This window comes from Pholcus phalangioides, unplaced genomic scaffold (assembly GCF_987345545.1).
Source record: "Pholcus phalangioides strain wild (caught in Gottingen) unplaced genomic scaffold, Ppha-v1.0 ptg000007l_1, whole genome shotgun sequence".
Taxonomy (NCBI): domain Eukaryota; kingdom Metazoa; phylum Arthropoda; class Arachnida; order Araneae; family Pholcidae; genus Pholcus; species Pholcus phalangioides.
The window spans coordinates 17,889,122-17,912,080 of NW_028301600.1; the positions used below are offsets into that span (position 1 = coordinate 17,889,122).

Genomic DNA, 22,959 nt, shown 5'->3' on the forward strand with positions numbered 1-22,959 from the left:
TTTCTGACTCTTCTATCGGTATTCGGTTACTATCTCTCTGTCCAATAGCTAAAACTTTCACAAGTAGTAGGTAGCATGATTCTCGAGATGCTTCTATTTTACCGTATTTCATTTACTAGCTCAATTGTTCTTAACCTGTGGGTCGCCACATGAGTCGCAAGGGCTTCCGAGATGGGTCGTTCAAATCCACTAACAGCAGTGGGAACTTCAGCTATGGGTCCCGCCATCTTCTGATTCGCAGGGGCTTCCGATAAGGGTCGCGTACGAATCTACATACAGCCGAGGGTTTTTGAGCTCGACGACCCAAATTTGATTCGCAGGGGCTTCCTGGATGAGTCTTGCCAATCCACTAACAGCCACTTTTGAGCTATGGATTCCTCCCATAGACTAAAGATATATTATTCTAACTCTGTGGTTCCTCCCCTTCAGCTTCGCAGGGGCTTCCGAGAAGGGTCGTACGAAATGGATTTTTGAGCTATGGGTCACAACCTAACCCCCCCCCCCGTAAATATGTCAATGCTCATATTTTAGTTACTGATGTTGCATTTCTATTCTATTGAAATTATTTTGTGGGAACATAATGAAGCTGAAAGAGTACTGAGATGTCTTGTTTTTACCCTAATCTGTGTGTTGTGCATATTTTTGTTCAATATGATGTTCACAAAAATTTCTATTTCAGCCGCTTTATGTTATCATTATTATTTTGAAAAAATTAAGGTACTGTTGCTCAAATTTTTTAGGATTGAAGTGAGTCAAAACAGTTTGACTGTTTCGCGAAACTTTTCATTCGGAAATTAGTCTAGAACAGTGGTTCTCAATCTTTGGACCGTATTTTCTTTTCGTACCCCCTCTCATCTTACTCAGCCCCCCCCCCCACCCTCATGCAGGAGCCAGACCCTTTTTGCTGGGATGAATTGAATTTAGTGAAAACTAATTTTTTTTTATAATGAACAAAAGTTCTATAAATAAGGTCTATCTCTGCAACCGTGGGCCATAAGGGGGGGGGGGGGAGATAAAAGGGGAAGGGGATATCATCCCTTCCAAGAGCCCAATTATATGGGGAAAAACAGGTCTGTATAAACTACTGGATGATCCAACGAACCTACACATTAAATAACACCTCCCGACAGCACAATAGATCCGCACCTAATTTGGGCTGGAGCAGTTTCCCAAACTTTTTGTTCCACCGCCTCCTTCTTCAGAAATTTTTTCTCTCATCGCCCCCCAACTCAAGTGAACCCATAGGATCCTATGTTATACCCGTAGCTTCTTTCGCCCCCGGACCCATTCCATCGCCTACCAGAGAGCGACATTGCCCACTTAGTGAAATACTAGGCTGGAGTTCATTGAGTTTCTTTCTCGTGGGGTTCTGTGCATGGCTATCTCAGCACCATGGGTCCCTAGGCAAAAGTAATGTTTTAGGGGGCCCTTTTCTTCACTGCAAGTAACCATAATAGCTTACATATTTGCACTCGAAAATCATAATACCAGATCTCATCATGTAGGCTTCCTATGGACATGAGGACAACAAATCATCGGCCAAGTTAAGATGGCCGAGGTTCCGTGGGCTGCTGAATTCTGAAAATAGTCGCATTTATTCCCATATATATTTCAATTGAAAGCTTTATTTCTTTATGTTAAACAACAAAAAACAATGAGATTCATCCAGGGTCCCTAAACGAAACCTCTCAACTTCTTTATGGGACCACCGACCTGGAAGCAATGTCGAACATCTCTTCTGTGAGGGCCGCGAAAAATTTTCACTTGTATTCAGTTTACCAAAAAATAAATTCCAGGGCCCCCAATCAAGGAGCCGGGAACCAATTCACAGAATTTTAGAAACAATTCATCCAGGGCCCTTAAAATGAAACCTGTCAACTTCCACATGGGGCCCTCGACCTGGAAGCTTGTTGGACATTCTCTCTGTGAGGGCCACGAAAAGTTTTCATTTATATTCATTTTAATAATGAATAAAATTCAGGGCCGCCCAGTCAAGGAGCTGGTACCCAATTCACAGATTTTTACGGGGGCGCCCAGACTGGATCTTGGGCTTCCGCTATTGCAAATTTTTCAATGTTAAAGCAGCAGGAAAACAATTAGATCCGTCAAAGGCTCCTGGAAATGAAATCTTTTAACTTCCCCATGAAGGTATATGTGCAATGCCACGCCGGATACCTGACCCTGTGTGTTGCGAGCACTGGTGATGTATATAGATATATTATACATATACATACCTCTCGGCATGGCCTCTACAAGGGCAGGGCTGACAGGGGCCGGAACGATTCTTACCACTTTTTGATATTTTTCACATTGTAAATTAACCCTACAGGGGCCCCGTGAAAAAGCTGCTTTGGGGGCCTGCCAACTATCACAGCCTAGGGACCCTGCTGCAGGATGTGGGGGGGGGGGCACGGTACATAAACATAATTTGGTCGTGATGGGTCAAACGTTTCCCGATATATACTCAACAGTTGAATGAAAACTTCAACCAAAATTGTTACCGATTTCCGTAACGTAACCAAAAAACGTAACCGATTTCTGTTGCATAGAAACAGGCCCTTTTCGAGTGTGATTTTATATAATAGAATAGATGTTATGATAGTTTTATATTTGACTGGAAATATAAATATCCATCTCACCTCCCACAGCTCGTTTTTTCCGGAAACTCACTTCAATTCACCGCGATTTTCAGTCATTCCTTTGCTTCTCGTTGGGGGACTCTTCAGCAATTATAGCAATAACTGGTGATTTTGCTGACTTATTGCTTCATTTGTGGTGACAATTGGCACTGTTCAATACTTTGTAGCATTCGAGGTTCCAATTTTCTGTATTTTTCCCGAATGAAATCACCCGGTTTTAATGTTTTTCGTCAATTACATTTTTGTGTACTACGATTAGCAATAGCCCTCAATTTCAGTATTAATTGGGAATTTCATGTAGAATTGCATCTTTTGGCGATATAATTAACGATATCCTGTATTTAGGATAGCAATTTCTTTTTTTTCTCTCTCGATAAGATTGGTCATCCAAAGTGTGGGAGAGTCAAAATTTTTTCTTTATTATACAAATACAAATACAACGCCACAACAGGCAAATTGCCCAACGAGGTGGCTGACTTAAGAACATCATGGATCCCGAGCCCCTACCTACTACTGCTACACCACACATGCACCCCCCCCTTCCGCGGAACCCCCCAACGAATAACCCCCCAATCGGTACATGCGGGAATGTGCGTGTACGTGTAGTGCAACCTGACGTAAAGTTTGTTTCTATGTAATGCTTGTTATGTGTAGTGCTGTCATCTGCCCCCAGTTTTACTAACTATGAGTGAAGTGTTATGGTTGAATGATTTACCGTTGTAGGACTGTTGCTCTCTGTGGCGAGACTTTTTAACGGGGAGATCGGCTCGCATTTGCGCCTTGAAGTTGGGAACCACAGAAAACCAACTTCAGCCGACCACCACTGTGGGGTTCGAACCCGGATTCTCGCATCACGAGTCCGGCACTATAACCACTCGACCACCACAGCGGCGATTTTGAACACAATAGGATGTTACTAATATCAGTTCCACAATTGAATAATTTTTCAGTCAATTAAAATTGATCTATCAAGTTATCAAGTCTGCGTACGGACCACCTGTGCCATCGTCATGGACCACTTAGGTTGAGAAACGCTGGTCTAGAAGACAAGAATCAGAGTGGATGACATGTTACAGTTGATGATGATGTGTTAAAGGTGGGAATGGAAGGAACTCCCTTATAAACGTTTCCATTCAAAATTCATTAGAAATACATACCTTTGAATTGGACGGCTTTTACTTAAAAGGAACCAAGTGCTATTTTAACGTTTTTGAGATATACCGAGACATCTGAACTATTGAAAGAAGTGGGATTTTTTATCTAAATAGAACTAAGTGACATATGGGCTGTGATGACGTCTGTGTGCACTTGAACCAACTACCAAACTGGAGAAATAACTGAATCGAAGATAACTAAATTAGCTTTTTCTCAGTTTTGATTTAATGGCGCTTGGTTCCTTTTATATAAAAGCCGTCCAATTATAATTCGCAATCATTCCGTGAAACTAGTCGGAGAAAAACTATTGATCTAATTCAGAATATGATGTGGTTCTGAGAAACTGAAACTTGAGATACGCAAAGCAAATTGAAAAAAATATATATTGAGATGTTTTATCACATCCATCTCATACTTGACCAGACATCACACCCTCTATATATATAACTTTCATTTGTTTTTTCCTTCTAGATTCTCAATATGGAAAATCAGTTTCTGATGAAGCAATTTTTCAGCCAAAAAAATCATTTTCTAGCAAAATATCACACAAGACTTTTTGCTTCGGAACTAGTTGAGTTCTATAAAAAAACAGAGGATTTGGAAGTGTCCAAAATTATCTCAAGGTTGTGAGAAAGAGATAGAGAATAGAGGTGAAGTCTCTCTCTTTCGAGAACAACTTCTCTCTTCTCTCAGAAACTTACGAAAATAACGCTAAAAATTTTGGAAACGACACTTTCAAATTATCGAATGGATAAACGGATATTTATCTCCATAAAAAAATCATCTCTATCGAAGCACCTGGGTTATTACACCTTTGCACAAGTTTCTCAGGATGGTAAAATTGTATAGAACCGTGTACCATCGTATAACCCTTAACTTTTTGTGTGTGTGTGTGTGAATTGTCCCGTCCTCTTGAAAAAGTCAGCATCGCATCACTTCTCCTTGTAGCAACAAAAGCCTGACAAAAACCGTCGCTAAACACTGAAAAGTAGCGATCGTGTTCAGAGTTCATCGAAAACACAATGTGTACAAAGAGTCTCCGATATGTCTGACTTCACCGTCGTCTCTCTTGAGTGACCACCGGTCATATATATACTAAAGAACCCCATCGAGTATATCACGTCTACGAATAGAACATGTTGACTTGTTGCTTCCACAAAGAATACAAGAGGGGTGAGCGTTTCAAGACATCGTGGTAAGCGATACAATAGTCTCTCTTCTTTTGATACTAGATCGACGTATCCGGAAAAACTGGTACTCTCCATACTCTGTGTCATTGTTGTCATAAAAACCAACTTGTGCATACCCAATACCTTTTCCGCTGCTTCGAAAAAATATATTTATAATAGCAAAATATTTATAATATAATGTATAGAAAAAAAATGTTTTACAAGAAATCACAAAAACTTGAAATGAAAGCGTAAAATTTCCAAAGCCAAGTATGCTGAAAGAAACGACATTGTGCATCGCAAAACAAACGACTTTGTTGCAAAAACCACGACAGTTGAGAATCTAGAATACAAATGAGAAGCTTATTTTCAAAAGGGAACATGTCCACTTTTTCCTAAATGCACTTTTTAATGGTTTATAAATCTTTGGGATAAGTTCTGTCAGATTATGCAACTAGGATTATTCAAACGGGAATGTTTTCGGTAGAAATTACAATGTAAAGTAAGTCGTTTCCACGAAAAGCGAACATATCCATCTTTTTCATACACTTCGGTAGTTTTCATCTCTCGATAACGGACACCCATGGGACCGAAAATTTTGCCTACTAATGAGGAGTGTCCGTTAATGGATAGTAAGATATGTATAGATTCCCGTCGATGTAATTCAAAATTGTGTCTGTCAGTAGAGGTGTACATTATTCGAGATTCCACTGTAGAATAATCGTGTTTCTTATGTTAATGGCGAGATGGCAGTAAGGGTGCTTTCCTGGGCTAGTTAAAACTTTCTGGAATCAACAGGGGATGTAGAAATTTCCGATTTTTCAGACTTGACCAGGTTAAATTTTAATCAAACGGTAACATTTTCACTAATTTTCTTTCAAAACGAAACATTTCCAAAATTTAAATTAACTCTCTTGAATGTTGATCAAGAAACAGAGTATTTAAATATTCTTCATTCCTACATGCTAACTGTTGGGCTATTTTCTACTTTTGTAAGGCTTTTACTTCTAATGTAAATTTAACAAAAGTATAAATGTTCCCGTTCGAAAAAATAAGCTCCTCAAATAAACTATTGTTCATTGAAATTAATGGGTTACCTCGAGTAAAGGTAAGAAGCAATCATTTGTCCTGGAATGCGTACATCATAGAAAGATATGCATATATTGAAATTGTGCTCTTCCGAGGAGTCGACCGGTGTAAACAATTGCAGCAGACTCATCACTTCTTTGAATGAAACAACAGACATGTCATGGGCTGTTACGTATGAAAATTCTGAAGCGTCCATCGCTGCGACTATTTCTGACTAGACCAGCGCGGCTGAAATAGTAGAGTCATTCTGGGGCTCTACTATCTACTATATGATTATTCTCATTCCATCCGAATTATAAGCATAGGTTCATAAAGCCTGGTTTTCCTAGGAGCAGGTTTCTACAGCATTTGCAGCGTGAAAACGCTGATTGGTCAAAAAAACTTCAATTCTTCGATTTCAGGTTTTTAACCAATCAGCATTTTCACGCTGCACACGGCGCAGAAATTCTACGCCTAGGAAAACCCGGCTTAAGCATGACTTAAAGAATAATCCGGAAAACGCTACCAAGGAATGATTGGTCCACTACTAAGGTCACGTGAAGCGAAAGAGGGAAAATTAAAAGAAATCGCTTTCCACTCTCGGGAAAAAGCGATTTTTCCCTTTGGCCGATCGGCCGCTGACCAATCAAAATTAAGCTTGGAAGATACAACTACTACTATACATTTACTGAATTTTTTTGTTCAGCGACGGTGGCAACGCAAATTCGTTTTTGATGCACGCGCAGAACATTTGTTTGGGTTTTTTTTTCATATTCTTTAACGTTAAAAATGGAAGGTATCAAAGGGACTGTTAGCTAAATATTTTCTTCCCATTTTTTTAATGGGAGGATGGAAAACAGAAGGAGTAAGTACATGAAGAGTTATTTTTATAATTAAATATATATGTTTCAGCGTGCAAATATTATTCACGAGGATATTTCATCATTATAATTAATTTATCGAAGTTCTTTAAGCCATACTTCAGTTCGTAAGGAACTACCAAAATCACATCGCAATAAAAAATGTATTGCTGTCCTTCATTGCTTATTTTGATGGACTTGGGTGATTATTACTTCTCTTCATTTATTTATTTTTTATATATAATATAATTTTATTAAAATATAATTATATCATCGAGTAATATTCAGTGAAATCTCGATATAACGATACTCTGTGGACCAAGGAAAAAAATATCGTTTCAGAGAGTTTACCGTTATATCGAGAGGCAGCAGTTAAGAGTATAAGCATTTTCAATCGAGTCTTGTAAAAATATAGTTGTAGAGGGATTTATCGTTATATCGAGTATCGTCGTAGCGAGGTTTCACTATATACTACATTTTGATAATGAATAGATTTCTAATTGATAATCGGCGAAAATACGCCGTTTTCTTTCAAGGAAAAACACTACTTAAGTCATCGTAATAAATTTTCAAGTCAAAGAAATAAATTTTTATTAAACCGGTGCCATCGCCAGATCATCAACCGGCTACCATCTGATGCTGAAAAGGAGCGGGTCTCCCCTATCCGTATCTTCCTCCGAATATTCGGAGCAAAACGATGCTCGTTTCGGAAGGGGAAGGCCGATAGTACAAAAATTTCCCTTTTATGCTTATATTGTCATAATCGGCGCGGATACGGATAGGATTCCTGATAAGCATGGATAGATAGTACAGCCCTTGGTAAATCACTCTGTAGAACAAGCACCATATCGCATAGTATGTCAACGACTTTCCGGATGATTATCGTGGTCGCATTTAGTAGCGTCGTAGCCGGAGTTGCGGTGGGTGCTCGAGCACCTACAGAATTATGGATGTTAAACAGGTTTAAACATCCCCAGAATTTTGTGGAACAGGTTTGAGCGTCCCCAGAATTAAATCACAAATGACAATTTCCTGTATAAAGCTCAATCTTAGCACCTGCAGGTCTAAAACATTTCCGACGCCTGTGAACCTGGTATCGTTGGATTTTCGCAATATCTATCCGGAGATACACACTTTGTGCATTCCTGCTCACGATTGATGACAACAAACACGTATTTTGAACTGCATGCGGCATGCAGTTCAATCAAAGCCTGAGGTTCAAACTCTTGGTATTGCAGTGAATAAGATATTGTTGAATTTGCCTAAATAAAATCTATCCGTTGATGTCCATTTTATCTATTTCGGCTTGAGATTGTTTGTCGAATCCTCCGAAGTTATGGCTTTTGGCTGAGTTTTTTGGGATTGCTCTCTCATCCTCCGGGACTGGAGCCTGTAGTTTTTGGCCTCGGGAGGCTCGCTCAGCCCGGACTTCGTTAAGCTTCGATAAGTTCCTAACATGATCCAGCTCCTCCAGACAGCGTACTCATATCTCCATTAAAGACAGACCTGTGGCCATGTCTGGTTTTGGGGTTTTAGCTGCGAAATTTTAATTAAAATTCTATCTTTCCTGTAGACTAGAAGTTATTGTTTTTCCATGAACAGTAGACCATTTAAATTGTAGTTTGACACTTTTTTCATTGCGCATGTGCAATTTTTCGCGAGGGCAGTGGGCAAAAATGTCGAAGTCATTACCAGACCAGAACTTGGTCCCAGCTCTGTTCCCCAATGGGATTTAAGCAGTTGGATAGACCATGATACAATTTGATCTTAGCCAAAAGGCCGAGAAGCATGGATAGACCATGCTGGGAGAAACTTTCAGCATCAGGCCAGCCAGGAATTCCCTCAGACAACTACAGCAGATGACCCAAAGAAACCTAATTGAGCGGCGAAATCTGAAAAAGAACTGTTAAACTCTGAACAAAGAGATACAAAATTCAAAGGGATCATATAGAACATTAATACGAGGGTGCGAACTGCATTGTTGTAAGTAGTGGGCAGTGCCCGCTATTTGCAACAAGGAAGTGGGAATCCAAAGAACATCACTATATATTGTAGAGTTGAAACATGACATTACAGTAGAAAGCCTATAAATTTCACTGTTCGTATCAAACATGCAATATAGAAAATTTATTGTCAGAAACGGACTGTTACTATTGTTGCAAAGCTGTTTGTCAGTCTTTTCCGGGTGACAAGAAAACACGTGGTGGGTTCCATGGCTTCCGCGGTTATCAAATTGGTGAACACTTCTCAGGAGTCACGTGTTATGGAAGTCTCTATTTAAAAATACATACAGTATTTATCGTTATTGTAGAAAACGCGATAAATTCACAGCAAAAAAAAATTATAAATACGAAAACGAATCGAAATATCAAAGGTTAAACAAAAAAAAACATTAATAAATTTGTAAAATGCGTTCAAATGCAGACATATATTGAGATATATGAATATTTAAACACCCTTACCGAACCAAAACATAGCAAGATCAATGCTGTCTGTTCTATCCGCACTTTTAGCATTAAAAAAAATAGCACGAAGCACCATTAATCACGTAGACGGGTGGAACCTGCTTTCAACAAGAAAATCTACTGGAAATTACAATAAATTATTATTGCTGCTACGTTAGTAAACATCTCAAAGGAAGAATAAATTAGTGGAATTTATTTATATTTATTATTATTCATATTAATAGGAAACATCAGTTTAAGTGACATTTATAACACTTCATTTTTCCTATAAAATTAATCAAAATGAAATTCGCATTGGTTTTCTTAACCTACACGAATTTTTATTCTATTATTCAAAATTTACCATGCTTAACTGCCTTCAAATGACGAATTTTGTGAAAATGTACAAAAGAAAATTTTATTTGTTTATTTAAAAGTGCAGTTATTCTAAAATCCAAAACTGTTTTATTTTTTTCTATGTTCAATAAATAGAAGCGAAGTTATTGCAAATTAAGTAAGTTAAAATCAATTTTATTTATCTTAGTTTGATAATGAAATCTTTGTCTTTATGAAAAACTCGATTTCTCAAATATTTTCGAAAATGTTCTCTATGAAACTTCCCCCACTTTATTTCAAACAATTTCGACTGTGCAATAGATTGAAAACTAAGCAATATGTTGAAAACTTTTTGATTTGCGTGATTTTGAATCGAGAATAACAAAGTATTTTTAAAGAAACATGTCTTTTTTTTTCACGTGTAACAATCAAAAATCTCGAAACATTTTCATAGAAAACTTTTAGTTCATTACACAGAAAAATGTTATAGAAATAATCTATGTGAAGAACATGTTGATACTTAGTAGTTTCTAAGTTGCAACGTCGAGCAGAAGTAGGCCTACTGAAAATATGTTAATTTTTTGCTCATGCAATTGACAATATGGATTTTTCCTGCCAAAATATTTCATGAAATAACATTTTCTTGGTATAATACCACATCCAAACCAAAACAAGATGTATTTTATTCACAATGATTTTTTTTTTTTTTTTTTTTGAAGTACCCCGAAAGCCTTAACCATGTCTTTACAGTGATAATTCAACTTTTTCACCCTGTTGTTAATTTAAAATTAGTCTCTGCAGACTACTAGAAAATAATTTAAAGTTTTTCTGATTTTAATTAGAGGGAATGCATTAAAGGATTAATACATAAACCGAAGATGAATTCCTGCATATTAGATAAACTCTGTGCTCAGATGGCAAAATGTTGCAAATGACTTTTCCAAAAAATTTGAGTTCTTTCATATTCCAGTCTTGTTCGTTAATTTTTAGAAGATGCCAAAATGTCGCTAGTCTCTTTCAGTTCATGGGAAAACAACGTGCACAAATTGAGTTTTTTTACAGAAAGTGAAAAAAAAATAATTGTTGAGTGTATTTTTCGAGCTAACCGCTTGTTAAAATGTTTAATGTTATGCTGTTAAAATGTTACATTTCAACTCTACAAAAGCTTCTTTTTCACTTTCTGTAAAAAAATCTGGATGGGGCATTTAACGAGTTTTGAAACTGGACGAATCAGTTATAAAATGTCAAGAAGCCACAGAATCGTATGTTGGCGAAATGTTATTGACAATTTGCTGTCTTGAAATTTTTGAAAAAGTAACAACATTTTGCCGTCTGAGCACATAAATTAATTTTCAAAATCTTGACGAAAATTCCGTAAACAAAATTAATAAAATTCATGATAAAATGAACTAAATAAAAAGCTTTTAATAAAATTTCAATGCAGTTCAAATTTTCCATAAACTATGAAAAAAAAAGAACAGGATTAATAAGTTTTTGACCGATTTCCATGATATTCCATCTTCTTCACGCCATTTGAGCCTAAAACTTCTAAACAAGTTTCATTAAGAAGCATGGGATTAATAAACCGTCTTAAGACATTTACCTTATATTTTATTTTATTTCTTACCTTCTTTCTACTCGCCATTTCAAAGAAAAATGAAAAAAAAAAGAATAAAATATTAACAAAAGAGAAAAATTATAAAGAAAATATTCAGTTTTGTCTGGATTTTCTTATTTTTCTTCTAACTTCTTACATATAGCTTGAATTATGGCGGAAGAACGCGGCGACAACGTTAAGCCGTCAACTCTACTGACCTTAGGTCAGTCGATGCCTATCCTCCGGTATCGTTGAATGAAGTAGGAGGGGGGGGGGTACTTTTTGTGTGTGTATGTGTATATGTGTCCTGGGGGGATGTGGGGGGGGGAAATCGTAGTTCTTGTACGAGAAACGGAGGACAGTGTTTTCCCCAAGATATGGGAGGAAGAGGAAAAGAAGCCAAAGAGATATCGCTTCAGGTAAATTGGGAATGTAGTCACCTGGTCATGCCGAACTGCAAAGAGGAGTGGACTATCGTAGGGAGATAGAGGTATGGCCATTCATCAGATTTTTTGGTTTTGACCCTTAACCTCGAGTAGTATCAATTACAGAAACTGCGGGGATAGACTCGAGAATGACACTAGGATAGCTAGAGTCGACCTACGCGTGTGTTGCTTGCGTTGCTGCCCATTGATGGGATAGAGACGGATCGTTGTCGTTGTCTCTAGTATGGACCACACTTATTAACTGATGCTCACGATAAGGTGGTTGAGTTTATTAGACATCATGTTCATGCGTATGTAATTTGTTTCGCATTACCTCCGCTGATTTCCACGTGGCCATTTCAGAAAGCCTTTTGTTGTAGGTCAGTGTTTCTCGGTCTTTCTGGACCCAAGGAACAGTGAAATGTCTGCAACAACTCGACGTATCGCTTATGTCCCGTATTTTGGTTGTTCAGATTTTTTTTAATCCATTTTTCCCGTTTTTTAAACGATGCTTATTTGAATTTGTAATATTTACTAAAATCGTGAATACAAAGAGAATTTTCATAACTTATAAATTATATTATGATAACTATGGCTATAATTATGAATATTCATCTCACAAGTTTGTCTGGTTCAACGTTTTTTTTCCGTGCACAGCATTTCAATTCACCGAGATTCCAGTAGCAATTTCTTTCCTCTTCTATTCATGGAGGAAACAATTATTCTCGTATTCATAGCTTCATGCCTTCCATTGATGATTTTTCAGCAATTTTGCCAACAATTGATTATTTTGCCGACTTATGGCCACGTTTTTTGGGATGATGTTCCGTATTTTACCGTATTTATAGGACCTCAGTTTTCCGTATTTCTCTCAATGAAATATGGACCCCTAGTCATCTGAATGTTTTTTCGTGAAATTGATTGGGGTTTGTTTGTGTGATTTACAACAGCTCTCTATATTTCCCCACCTTTCAGCAATTTTACAGTATTTAGCTAATTCGTCTTATAAATTGCATATCATAAATATCCCGTATTTAAGATCGCAATTTCCTGCATTTTTCTCATATGGATATTAACAACATTAATTACAATAATTTTTCATTTGGTTAGAATCAAATTGTCAAGTCTGCCTGCAGACTACCTATACCATCGTCGTGGATCAGGTTGAGAAAAACTATTGAACGTTAACACTCGTATACCACCGATGCATTACTCTACTGCATGTATCTCGGCATTTTCGCTAACGAGCACTACGGTGGTTACTGTTTCATTGACACAGAGAGAAATTAAGCGACTCAATGAAGTACCATTCAAAGATGCTAATTTCTGTGCTAATTTGAGTACAGTATTAATTAGTGTGTAAACTGTAATTATTTCATTACTGATGATGGGTATAGGCAGTGTTCGCGACTCGAACAAAAAATTAAAGGTTTCTCTACTGAGTCTGCACTAGGCCTATTCATTTGCGATTTTAATAATTTCCTTGGATGTTGCTGCCTTATTGTAAGGATCTTGCGGAACTTAGCAGTAATGTTTCTCGATTTAAAGTTGTTTGAAAAATTGTTCCTTAAAATTTGAAGAATTTGTAAATTTTGTCAATACAATATTAATGTTCCACAATTTATTTAATTAATAATTATTAGCAACTATTGATGTGGTGTGAACGCTGTTTTTTTACATATTAAATTTTAGACGTTAAGAGAGCATGTTTTTTTAATGAGCATTGCATCATCATGGTGATCAATCACGTTGACCAAAAAAACCGTTTCCGATTAAGACCCTGCATTTTGGTCAAGTGAGTCCTTAGCCAGGTTAGGTACCACGTACATTATTTGTACCAAGTTATTTATTGCAAGATGACTACGGAAGTTCTTAAACAATGACAAAATCCGATTGACTTGCATCCACCGCTTAAAATTATCAGTTTATGTTTTTTGAAAGAATGTCACTTACAAAAAGGCATCAAAGATTGCACAAGGTTCTGTGATAGGTGTTCATAGTTATCCAATAACCTTAATAAAGCATGCATCCAGATTTGATTCCAAGTAAGGTGACTGGGATTTCACAGATCATCGTGGAGTTAATCACAAAAATGGACTTGAAAAACTGAGAATGCAAATGAAAACTCCAAATACAAATACAACGCCACAACAGGCAAAATGCACAACGAGGTGGCTGAGAATGTCCAAAAGTCTTAGTGAAACTTCAAAGCATTCCATGTCTTTTGAGGTTATATAGGAATTCCGAAGTCACATTCCACGATATTGTAACCAAGAATGTACACATATACAAGGAGAGGGCTGAATTTGTTCCACATGAACTGAGTCCAGGACAGTATGGATTCCTACTCTAGAATGAATTTGCCAGCCTATAAGCAACAACGAAGCCTTCTGGAACGTAATGACCATTGATGAGACATGGATTACATAACGGTTGATTAGTTTGATTATGAATGGTTTGATCTGGATAAAATGATACATTTTTCACATATTCAACCTAAATAAACTGACTTAGGTATGCATAGGTCAATACAGCGAGGAAAGAACAAAAACTAATCTTTATTTTTTGTGGGTAGGCAACATAAACAGGAAAAGGTGTGTTCCAATGTCCAAGCATGTACGTACATTTCATATAGTATACACGTACGTTGAGTGTTCAACGAGTATTAAAGATTTTGACATATAACGCGAAGGGGAATTGTGATGGAGTGGAGGAATGTACACGAACGATAGATACAGTCTTGTTTCCATAACCTCTTCAAAAAGGATCAAGTTGTCAAAAGCTTTTCCAATGTCGCCTCATAAATTTCTGAGAAAGCTATTCAACGCTCGACTTTTTTTTTCTTTTTTCCTTTTATATATATATATATATATATATATATATATATATATCGTTTTCTTAGGTCTCGAACTAAAAACTCAAACCGTTTTTTATTTCTCATAACTTCTTTGGTCTTACAAGATCCGGCCCGAGTCAGACAGAAGCAAGCGGTCGTATTATATGCAAAAGGTGTATATATATATATATATAATTTACTTTTCCCAAGAAACTACGCGAATTAAGAAACAACAAGAAAAACTACCAAGAAGTGAGGAAAAGAAAATAATAATATATAATAATAAAAAAGTCAGGAAAGGAAATCGGCATATAACTTTGATTCTTTTTGGTCGAGGAACGTGATTCGAAACAAGAATTACATTGAACAGCTGAATTATATATATATATATATATATATATATATATATATATATATATATATATATATATATATATATATATACACAGTGCATGTAACATTTCCATCATGAATCAGGTTTTTTTATTATTATTAATATTATTTTAGAGTCCAGATTTTATTTTATTTCGACAAAGAGACGTGACTTTATCGTAGGATGACTAACCAAACGATTTCTTGTCGCTTCATATTTCAAAACCTGGCCAAATCCTCTTACGTGAGCAGTTGCCATTCCGTCCTTTCACCGCAAATATCACAAAAATCACTTCATCAACCACTTTCTTAAGAATTACTCCACGTTCTCCTCTCAGGTGCAATATATGCATCGGTTAATATTTTTCTGAGCATATATGTACGACGACACAATTCTCTTTCACACTTTTCTTTTGCCGGCCAATAAAATATCGTAACTTCAAAAGAAGTCTAAGTATCAACAAGACTATCAACAAGGATTAAGATATTTGTGTTATCTTAATAACAAAGAAATAAAGTCATTACTGTGATTCTAATCTTCGTTTATTGACTGAACCATCTGGGCAAATTATAATGTTCAACACATATCTTTTCGTGAGTTATAGTTTTATAGACTAGACCACGTCGTATTAGATAGAAGAATGAGCCTGCTTTTAGATGGTGGAAATATATATTGCAATTTTTTTACATTGTATGAAGTCCATGATTATTTTGGTCATTTTATCACGGAGCCAATAGAAATAACGTAATGTAGTTGAAATTAGACAGTAACAGTATAATAATGACGTGAGAATTTCTTCTCCAACAATTTTCCGAGTTCTATGAGTAGGGCTCGGTATCGGCGTGGTTGCCGAGTAAAGCATAATATATTTAACTATTAGACTATTTAATTATTATTATAATTAATAAAGTAATAAAGAAAATATTGCCACCGAACGGAATATATAATATAAATTGAATCAAGTAGGTAGCCAACGGTAAGATAATAAAAAACGTTATATTGAACTATAGTAGGATGTCTTTACTGAAATAATTATTTTTTGAGTGAGGTCTCTCTCTCTCTCATTATTGCTGCTCCTTTTGTTTGAATTTTCACCTCCCAAATTATGGAGACACTAGGCAAAATTCCCACTTGCAAAATCAAGCCGCGCTTATGAGTTACCTGTAATCCGTGCAGCTACACAGAATCGCAAATTTTGTGCTCAAAAAAAATTACGCCTGTTATATATAGCCTATATCGTGAACTTCCTTAAAAAATATTTGAGCATAGCCAATTATAATATTTTTTTCATATTTTTCTTATATAATCAGTTATTTTATCGAGTCTATAATTACACATGCATCACATTTGGCATGAGTACTGAAATCGAAAAGGAAACCTTCTGAGAAAAAAATATTGTTCAACGTAAACGCCGCGTCGGCGTAAACACTGCACATTTCAGGATTAAAATGAAAGAACTTTCGTGTAATTACGATTCTGTTGTATTTCTACAAACACATATTTGTTTGAGAATGCTTGCCAAACACTCAGAACAAATTCTTGAATAGTTGAAGAGGATACATAGAGGGTATATAGCATAAAGGGTGTCCTGTTTAAATGTTCGCAATTCCTAGACAAAAAAGATAGAAAGGATAAGAAAAATGTATAAAAATTAAGAGCTACCGTCAGAAAGTTTCTGTGAAAAAAATCAGTGCACTTCTACTTATGTTCCTTTTGTGGCTATCCATTGGTAATCAGCTCCAGTCATGTCTGCTGAAACATTTTCACAATAACAGTAGTAATAACATCCCGATGAAGACCTTGCAAATCGTTCTCCTGTAAACGCAGTCTCTAACGTATCCACCGAAAAAAGCCATCTAGTGATCTTGGTGTCCAGGCAACTTTGCATCGGGTGGGTTTCTTTTGTACACAGTTCAAAAACGTCCCTTGCACCTCTACAACTGATTAGCTTTCAACGTACCAGAACCAAATGCGTCTTCTCCTGTGATATCGCCATTTTTCTACTTGTCTGCTGGAAACAATGGCGGCATGCGTTCTGAAGTATTAACAAAATTTGTTCCAAAATTTTAGAGTTGGGGCAGCCAATTTTTTCAAGTATTGCTGCGTAAAATTACTGATTTTTACTCGCAATTTTAAATTAGAGACATTTCAGGTCGAACATCTTGTATAATAAAATATTATTGATGTGAATAGCATATTTAACAAAGCGTAACAGACCCAAAACACTTGCCAGACTATTATTAATGAAATTTATCTGGTGGGTTTAAATATATTCGAAATAATTTAAAATTCATCTGTTTGATTTAGTTTAATTCCCATAAGAGGAGTTACCTATACGTATTTGAGTACCATGTTACGAACATCTAAAACATTTAACAGCCACATTAAATCAAATTTTTATTGATTTGTCAAAGCACGGAAGATAAAGTAAAGTGCAATATAGATCTCTCTTATTTATTACTTCCATTACAGTCAAATTGTGCTTCGTGGGATATTTTCTCACAAAAAGATCGAAACACATAAGTGCATTCAAAACAATATAAGTACCGAATTGTTCGTGTAATGATCAAAATAAAAGAAATGATAGATCTCTCTCTAGCTGGCATCCAGCTTTAACGAAACAATTCCATCCAAGACAAACTATTCTCAAATTAATTTATTTATGAGCCCATTCTGGTGTGAAGCGGGGAGCAATAGCTCCCTTCTGTTCCCCAATGTACAGAAGGTACTGCTTTTATTCCCAGATTTATCCTTCCCTCGTCGTCGAATATTATTACATCAGTAGCGGATACTCAGGGGAATCATGTCCGGTAATCCAATGACAAGCAAATTTTTTTTCGTTGGCATCGTTTCTGGTAGACAATGTATTGTATCTATTATGGCTGAATCCATGAATGAAACGTCTGACATTCAGTTTACGTCATCATGAATGGACAAAACGTTTATTGTGAGGGACAGTTGGCTTGTTTAAAAACGTGTGTAAGCGAATAATAAAAGGTTTCATGTTGCAGCATGTTGTTTTCTTATAATTCCCACGAACTTGCGTGTTTTTCAGTAAGAGGGATTTATATTTCTTTTTTTTTTTTAAACAATGGGTTGATGATTATTTTTCCATTGATTGGTTTTAATTGTGAATTTTCTTTGATTTCTGTAACTTATATAGTAGGCCTATTTATTGTATATTTTTCTTACTATCAGTTATTTTATGAAATCTATCACGTATCTATTGTATTTCTTGGTGTAAATACCGCAGTCGAAAAAAAATTTCAACATAATAAAAGAATGGTGAATTTCTTGGAAAATTTTTAAAACAAAAATCAACGTTGTTGCTGTAATTGTGTAATCACCACAAGATTTAAAAAAAATTATGTTTTTATAGATGTAAGCATCATGGCAGATAAGCCAAGAAATGTAGTAGGCTACAGTACAATCTCAATATAATGATACTGTGAGGACCAAGAAAGAAAAAATATCGTTTTAGAGAGATTATCGTTATATCGAGAGGCAATATTTTAACATTAGACTATAGCTATTTCCAAAGACTTGAAAAATTATCGTTGTAGAGGAATATATATATATATATATATATATATATGAAAGTATGTATGTTCTCTATACAAATCTACAATTTTAGACCGATCGTCGCCAAATGTTTCATATATATCAAACAGAACCAGGATTGAACCGTAGGCTACTTTAAAAGTTTGTCAGAGCTGGACAAATGCCCGAAATGGGCAAAAAATCGTCTGGCAACAATGGTTCCTGGGCCCCAACAGTCACTTTCGGAATGTCTACTTCGGTTGTCGTGGTTCCCTAACAATGCGTTTCACACATGCACATGCCTTTGCAATGGTTTGACTTTTCTTTAATGTGTCCAGTATTATGTATAACAGTTTATTCTTTTATAATGGTTTGTCACTTTTTCAATCCTCCCGGTAATTGAAGAAAACCCGAGAAGCGCCGGGTATTATAGCTAGTATATATATATATCGTTATATCGAGTGTCGTTGTAGCCAGGTTTCATTGTACATTAATTTACGAATATTTTCTTTTGGACGTACATACAGCACATCCTTGTAAATAGGCGTACTCTCTCTCTCTCTCTCTCTCTCTCTCTCTGAAGCTTGACAAATAATTTTTCTAAAAATACAATCTACTAGGTCTATGCCTATTATATCCCTTTGGCATCCTGAAATGACGTCAACAATGTTTTATAACCGTAATTGTAGACTAGATTGAATGAACTACCAAATTTTCTATTTATCCTAAGCAGCTGTGGTATAGTTTGCTTGTGTAAGTAAAATCATCATATATTATGCAAATACAAATACAGGATAAAATGAAAATCTGGAAACACCAATTATAATTTTTGATCATTAATATGAACTAACGATCAAAATATAGGTTAAAATTAAATAAGGGACATAAAGTCATTTAATTAGTTGTTTACTTCTTTAAAATAAGAAATCAGATACTAGGACTATCCAAAACCAACATCAGCTTGAATTCTGAAACGTAAAATGTAAATTAAAAAACGTGAAATTAATTGATGAATAACGTTCACATGATCAGTAAGTATATGGTGCTTATAAATTAAAAACTAGTATATTTTAAACAATATTTTGCCAGTGTTGTTCATTTTGTTATTATTGTTCATTATAGACCGAGCAAGAAGCTTGTTATGGTTGCGGTCAACTGATTGCCGATCGTTACTTATTGAGAGTTAACGGACGTTCTTGGCATTCGGCTTGTCTACGATGCTCAGTGTGTCAATGTGGATTGGACAGACAACCCTCGTGCTTCATTAGAGACGATATCGTCTACTGCCGGACAGACTATGTAAGGTGGGCTCTGGCCACGTACGCTTATAACTCGTGATATTCATGTTATTCAATGTTTAAAATGCGTGCTAAAAAAATGCACATCAAAAAAATATACATCAAAACGAAAGCTTAAAAATTTCGATTTCATTCCCAAAAGAAAGAAGCAAAAACGTGCGTAACACGAAAGCTAGGGAAGAAAAGACTTTTGAATTTATTTATCTGAGATGTACGAGAAGATTATACTACAAATGTTTAACAAGACTAAGCTGAGATGTTTTACACAAGGTTTATCAGTACCATATAAACACCTACCGAGGGGCGTAGAACTAGATAAACGTTATGATAGTGCGTGAGAATAACATTCGTTTTCCATGCCTGTCCAAAGATGGTAAAAGGAACAGAAATTTTTTCTTAAAAGATCCCGCTGAGATATCGGGCCGCGAACGTCTTTAGTTGGACTGACAGCAAGCATGGGCATATCGGGGAGGGAAGGGAATGATGCTTGTTCATCAAGCAGTAGCCGGAAGACACTCAATTCACCTCAGGAAGAATCGGAACAGCCACCGACCCTTGGGGAACCCCCTGCCGGTAAAGGAATGTCCCGGATTCCGTCGCAGGGAACACGATGGACGAGGCCGTAACTCACAAACGGGGGAGCTTCAGCATCTCCGCCGCCGAACAAATTCTGTGCTTATGTGTGTACTGTCTCTAAGAGAAAAATACATACATAAAAAAAAGGAACTTTCTCTACCTGCTTTGACACTTATTCCCTGTACCGACCACTCCTACCGATTGTGCGACTTAAAAAATTATGACAACACTTAGTGAGATTCTAGCCCGACAGGACACTAGAACTTACTAGATATATGTATGCATGTTGCTCTCTCTCTCTAGTAACTGTTATAAGTTGGGTGTGTTTTGTTATAGCTTGTACATTCCGAAGAAAAAAGCACATTTATTATCTTCGGGGTTAGAAAACAAGATACTAAATAAGAAATTTTCAGAGTGTACAGTCACTTCATAAGTATTGTAACTTGAGCCCGGATTACACGCACTATAAAAGGGACGAAATATGCTCTAAAAATATGCAAATATGCACTTCAAAATGCTAAAATAAGCACTTGGAAATGCAAAAATATGCACTTCGAAATTCCAAAATACGTGCCAAAAATGAGAAAATACGCGTTAAAAAGTCACCGTGTGAGAAAAAAAAAGCATATAAAATTCTAAAATGCATATTTTCTATTTATTAGGCTGGGATTACACTATAAAAACACTTCAAAAACAACCAATAATCCTATTGATTACATTCGTTCGAATGTAGTCGATACGCTTATTAGTTGCATTTTTCAAGTTTTATAAAATAAATTTATCAAACTTTTATAGCGTAATGCCGGCCTCGGTTCATATTCATTCTCAAAAAAATGTCCCCACATATACATATTCTGCATATGCAAATAACTTCTACATATTTTTTATTTAGGAATTTTTTCATTTCTAGTTAGTTGTGGCTGCTCGTGAATGAAATACCAGTAACAAAAGAATTTCGACGCTATTGTTGAAAAAAATTCAACACTTTTGACGCTATCTGTAGAAATTGCGTTACAACGAAACAGTTGATGTTTGGAAAATATTACAAACATGTCTCTATATTAGTTCACTATATCCCTCCTGCGGAAAAAATACCGATGTTATGAAAATATAATTAGCAATATTTATTTGAAAAATTTTAAAAAATAGTGATTGAGCTTAAATAAATTTTCAAGAATATGCACTTATTCTGTAAATTCTTTTGTTTTATGCATTTATATGCATTAATACTAAAAAAACCCAAATATGCAAATGAATATGTGCAGGGGGAGGGGGAAATTTTTGGGGCGATGGGGGGCTATGGAGGTGAGGATACCAAAATATTCTTCGCTTACACTAGTAAGATGTCCAGAACCGACCCTGTACATCGGCTACATACATGTAATTCCTAAATGCTCACGTTGAGATTATCATATACAGGGTGCATGACCTCCACAAGGGTGGGGGCTGACAGGGCTCCAGCCCCAGGACCCGGGACGATTATTATCTTTTTTTTTTTGTTTTTTCCACGCTATAAATTTACTATACAAGGACCTGTAAAAAGTCTGTCGGTCGCCCGTCAAAGATCCCAGCTTAGGGACCCTGTTACAGGATGTGGATGCCATGACAGGGTGATTCTAAATTAATGGGTCAAACTTCAAGAGGTGATATAAAACTCCTAAACAAGCGTTTTTGGTCATAGAAAGTCGAATCGCAATAGTAAAGGCGGTAGAGGGTTTTAGAGTGCACAACAGCACTTTTTTCACCAAAATCAAATATCATATTTTTCTGACGGATTTGCTGCGATAAGTGTAATGAACCATTCGAGAGTGTCGGGGTTGTAATGCGGTAGGCCTTCTCATGGTGCAACCTGGGTAACGCAAATTCTACCACAAGTCATTGTACCGCTTGATCATTGTTTGGCGCAGCATAACCTTGATGGTCTTTGCACCAATAAAAAACAAACTCCGATCCAATCCAAATGTGCATATGCACCCTCGAATGGTTAACAGCACATATCAAATACAAGCACAAAGGCCACAACAGACAGAATTCCAACGAGGTGGCTGAAAAGGAGATGCCCATAACAAATATGGATTTCATATATTTCTAAAATACAACACCCCAATTAAAAATGCAATTTGAAAAACTAAAGACTATATATACATGATAAAATATAATACAATGTCCATAAATGTATTTATAGTTGCCTTATCTAAGTATGGATAGCTATAGCTTCTCGTCTTATATCACCTCTAAACGTCTATCCCATGAATGTAGAATCATCTTGTATAAGTATGTTACAACTACTTAAACTTTTAGTAGGCCGAGATTACACTATAAAAATTTAATGAAAGATCTTTTACAAAAATGGAAAAAAAAAGCAACAACCAATAATCCTATGGTTATATTCGCTCGAATGTAACCAATACACTTATTGGTTGCATTTTTCAAGTTTTATAAAAGAATTTTCATAAAACTTTGATAGTGAGATCCCGGCCTTAGAGTAGTAGGCTACTAATAAACTTAGACTTTCTATGGTGCTCCACGGACAGAGTACAAAGCACGTACATAGTTTTCGGCCAATTACTGTGTAAGCAAGCGCTTGATGCGAAAAGCTAACAGAGTTAAGCTCAAGAAACTTTTCTTTTGGCGAGGCGTAAG

At 36.1% G+C, this 22,959-nt stretch overlaps 1 protein-coding gene across 2 annotated transcripts in view; it reads left to right on the top strand.

Moving 5' to 3' along the window:
• The window catches only part of Awh (LIM/homeobox protein arrowhead), a 91,923-nt gene that overhangs the window by 20,516 nt on the left and 48,448 nt on the right, over positions 1-22,959 (top strand). Inside the window, exon 2 of one of the 2 annotated variants that reach the window (XM_089232763.1) lies at positions 19,565-19,746. In XM_089232763.1, coding sequence (XP_089088889.1) covers positions 19,565-19,746 — 182 coding nt within the window. The remainder of the gene's footprint in view (positions 1-19,564; positions 19,747-22,959) is intronic. The other variant, XM_089232762.1, reaches the window with a different exon arrangement.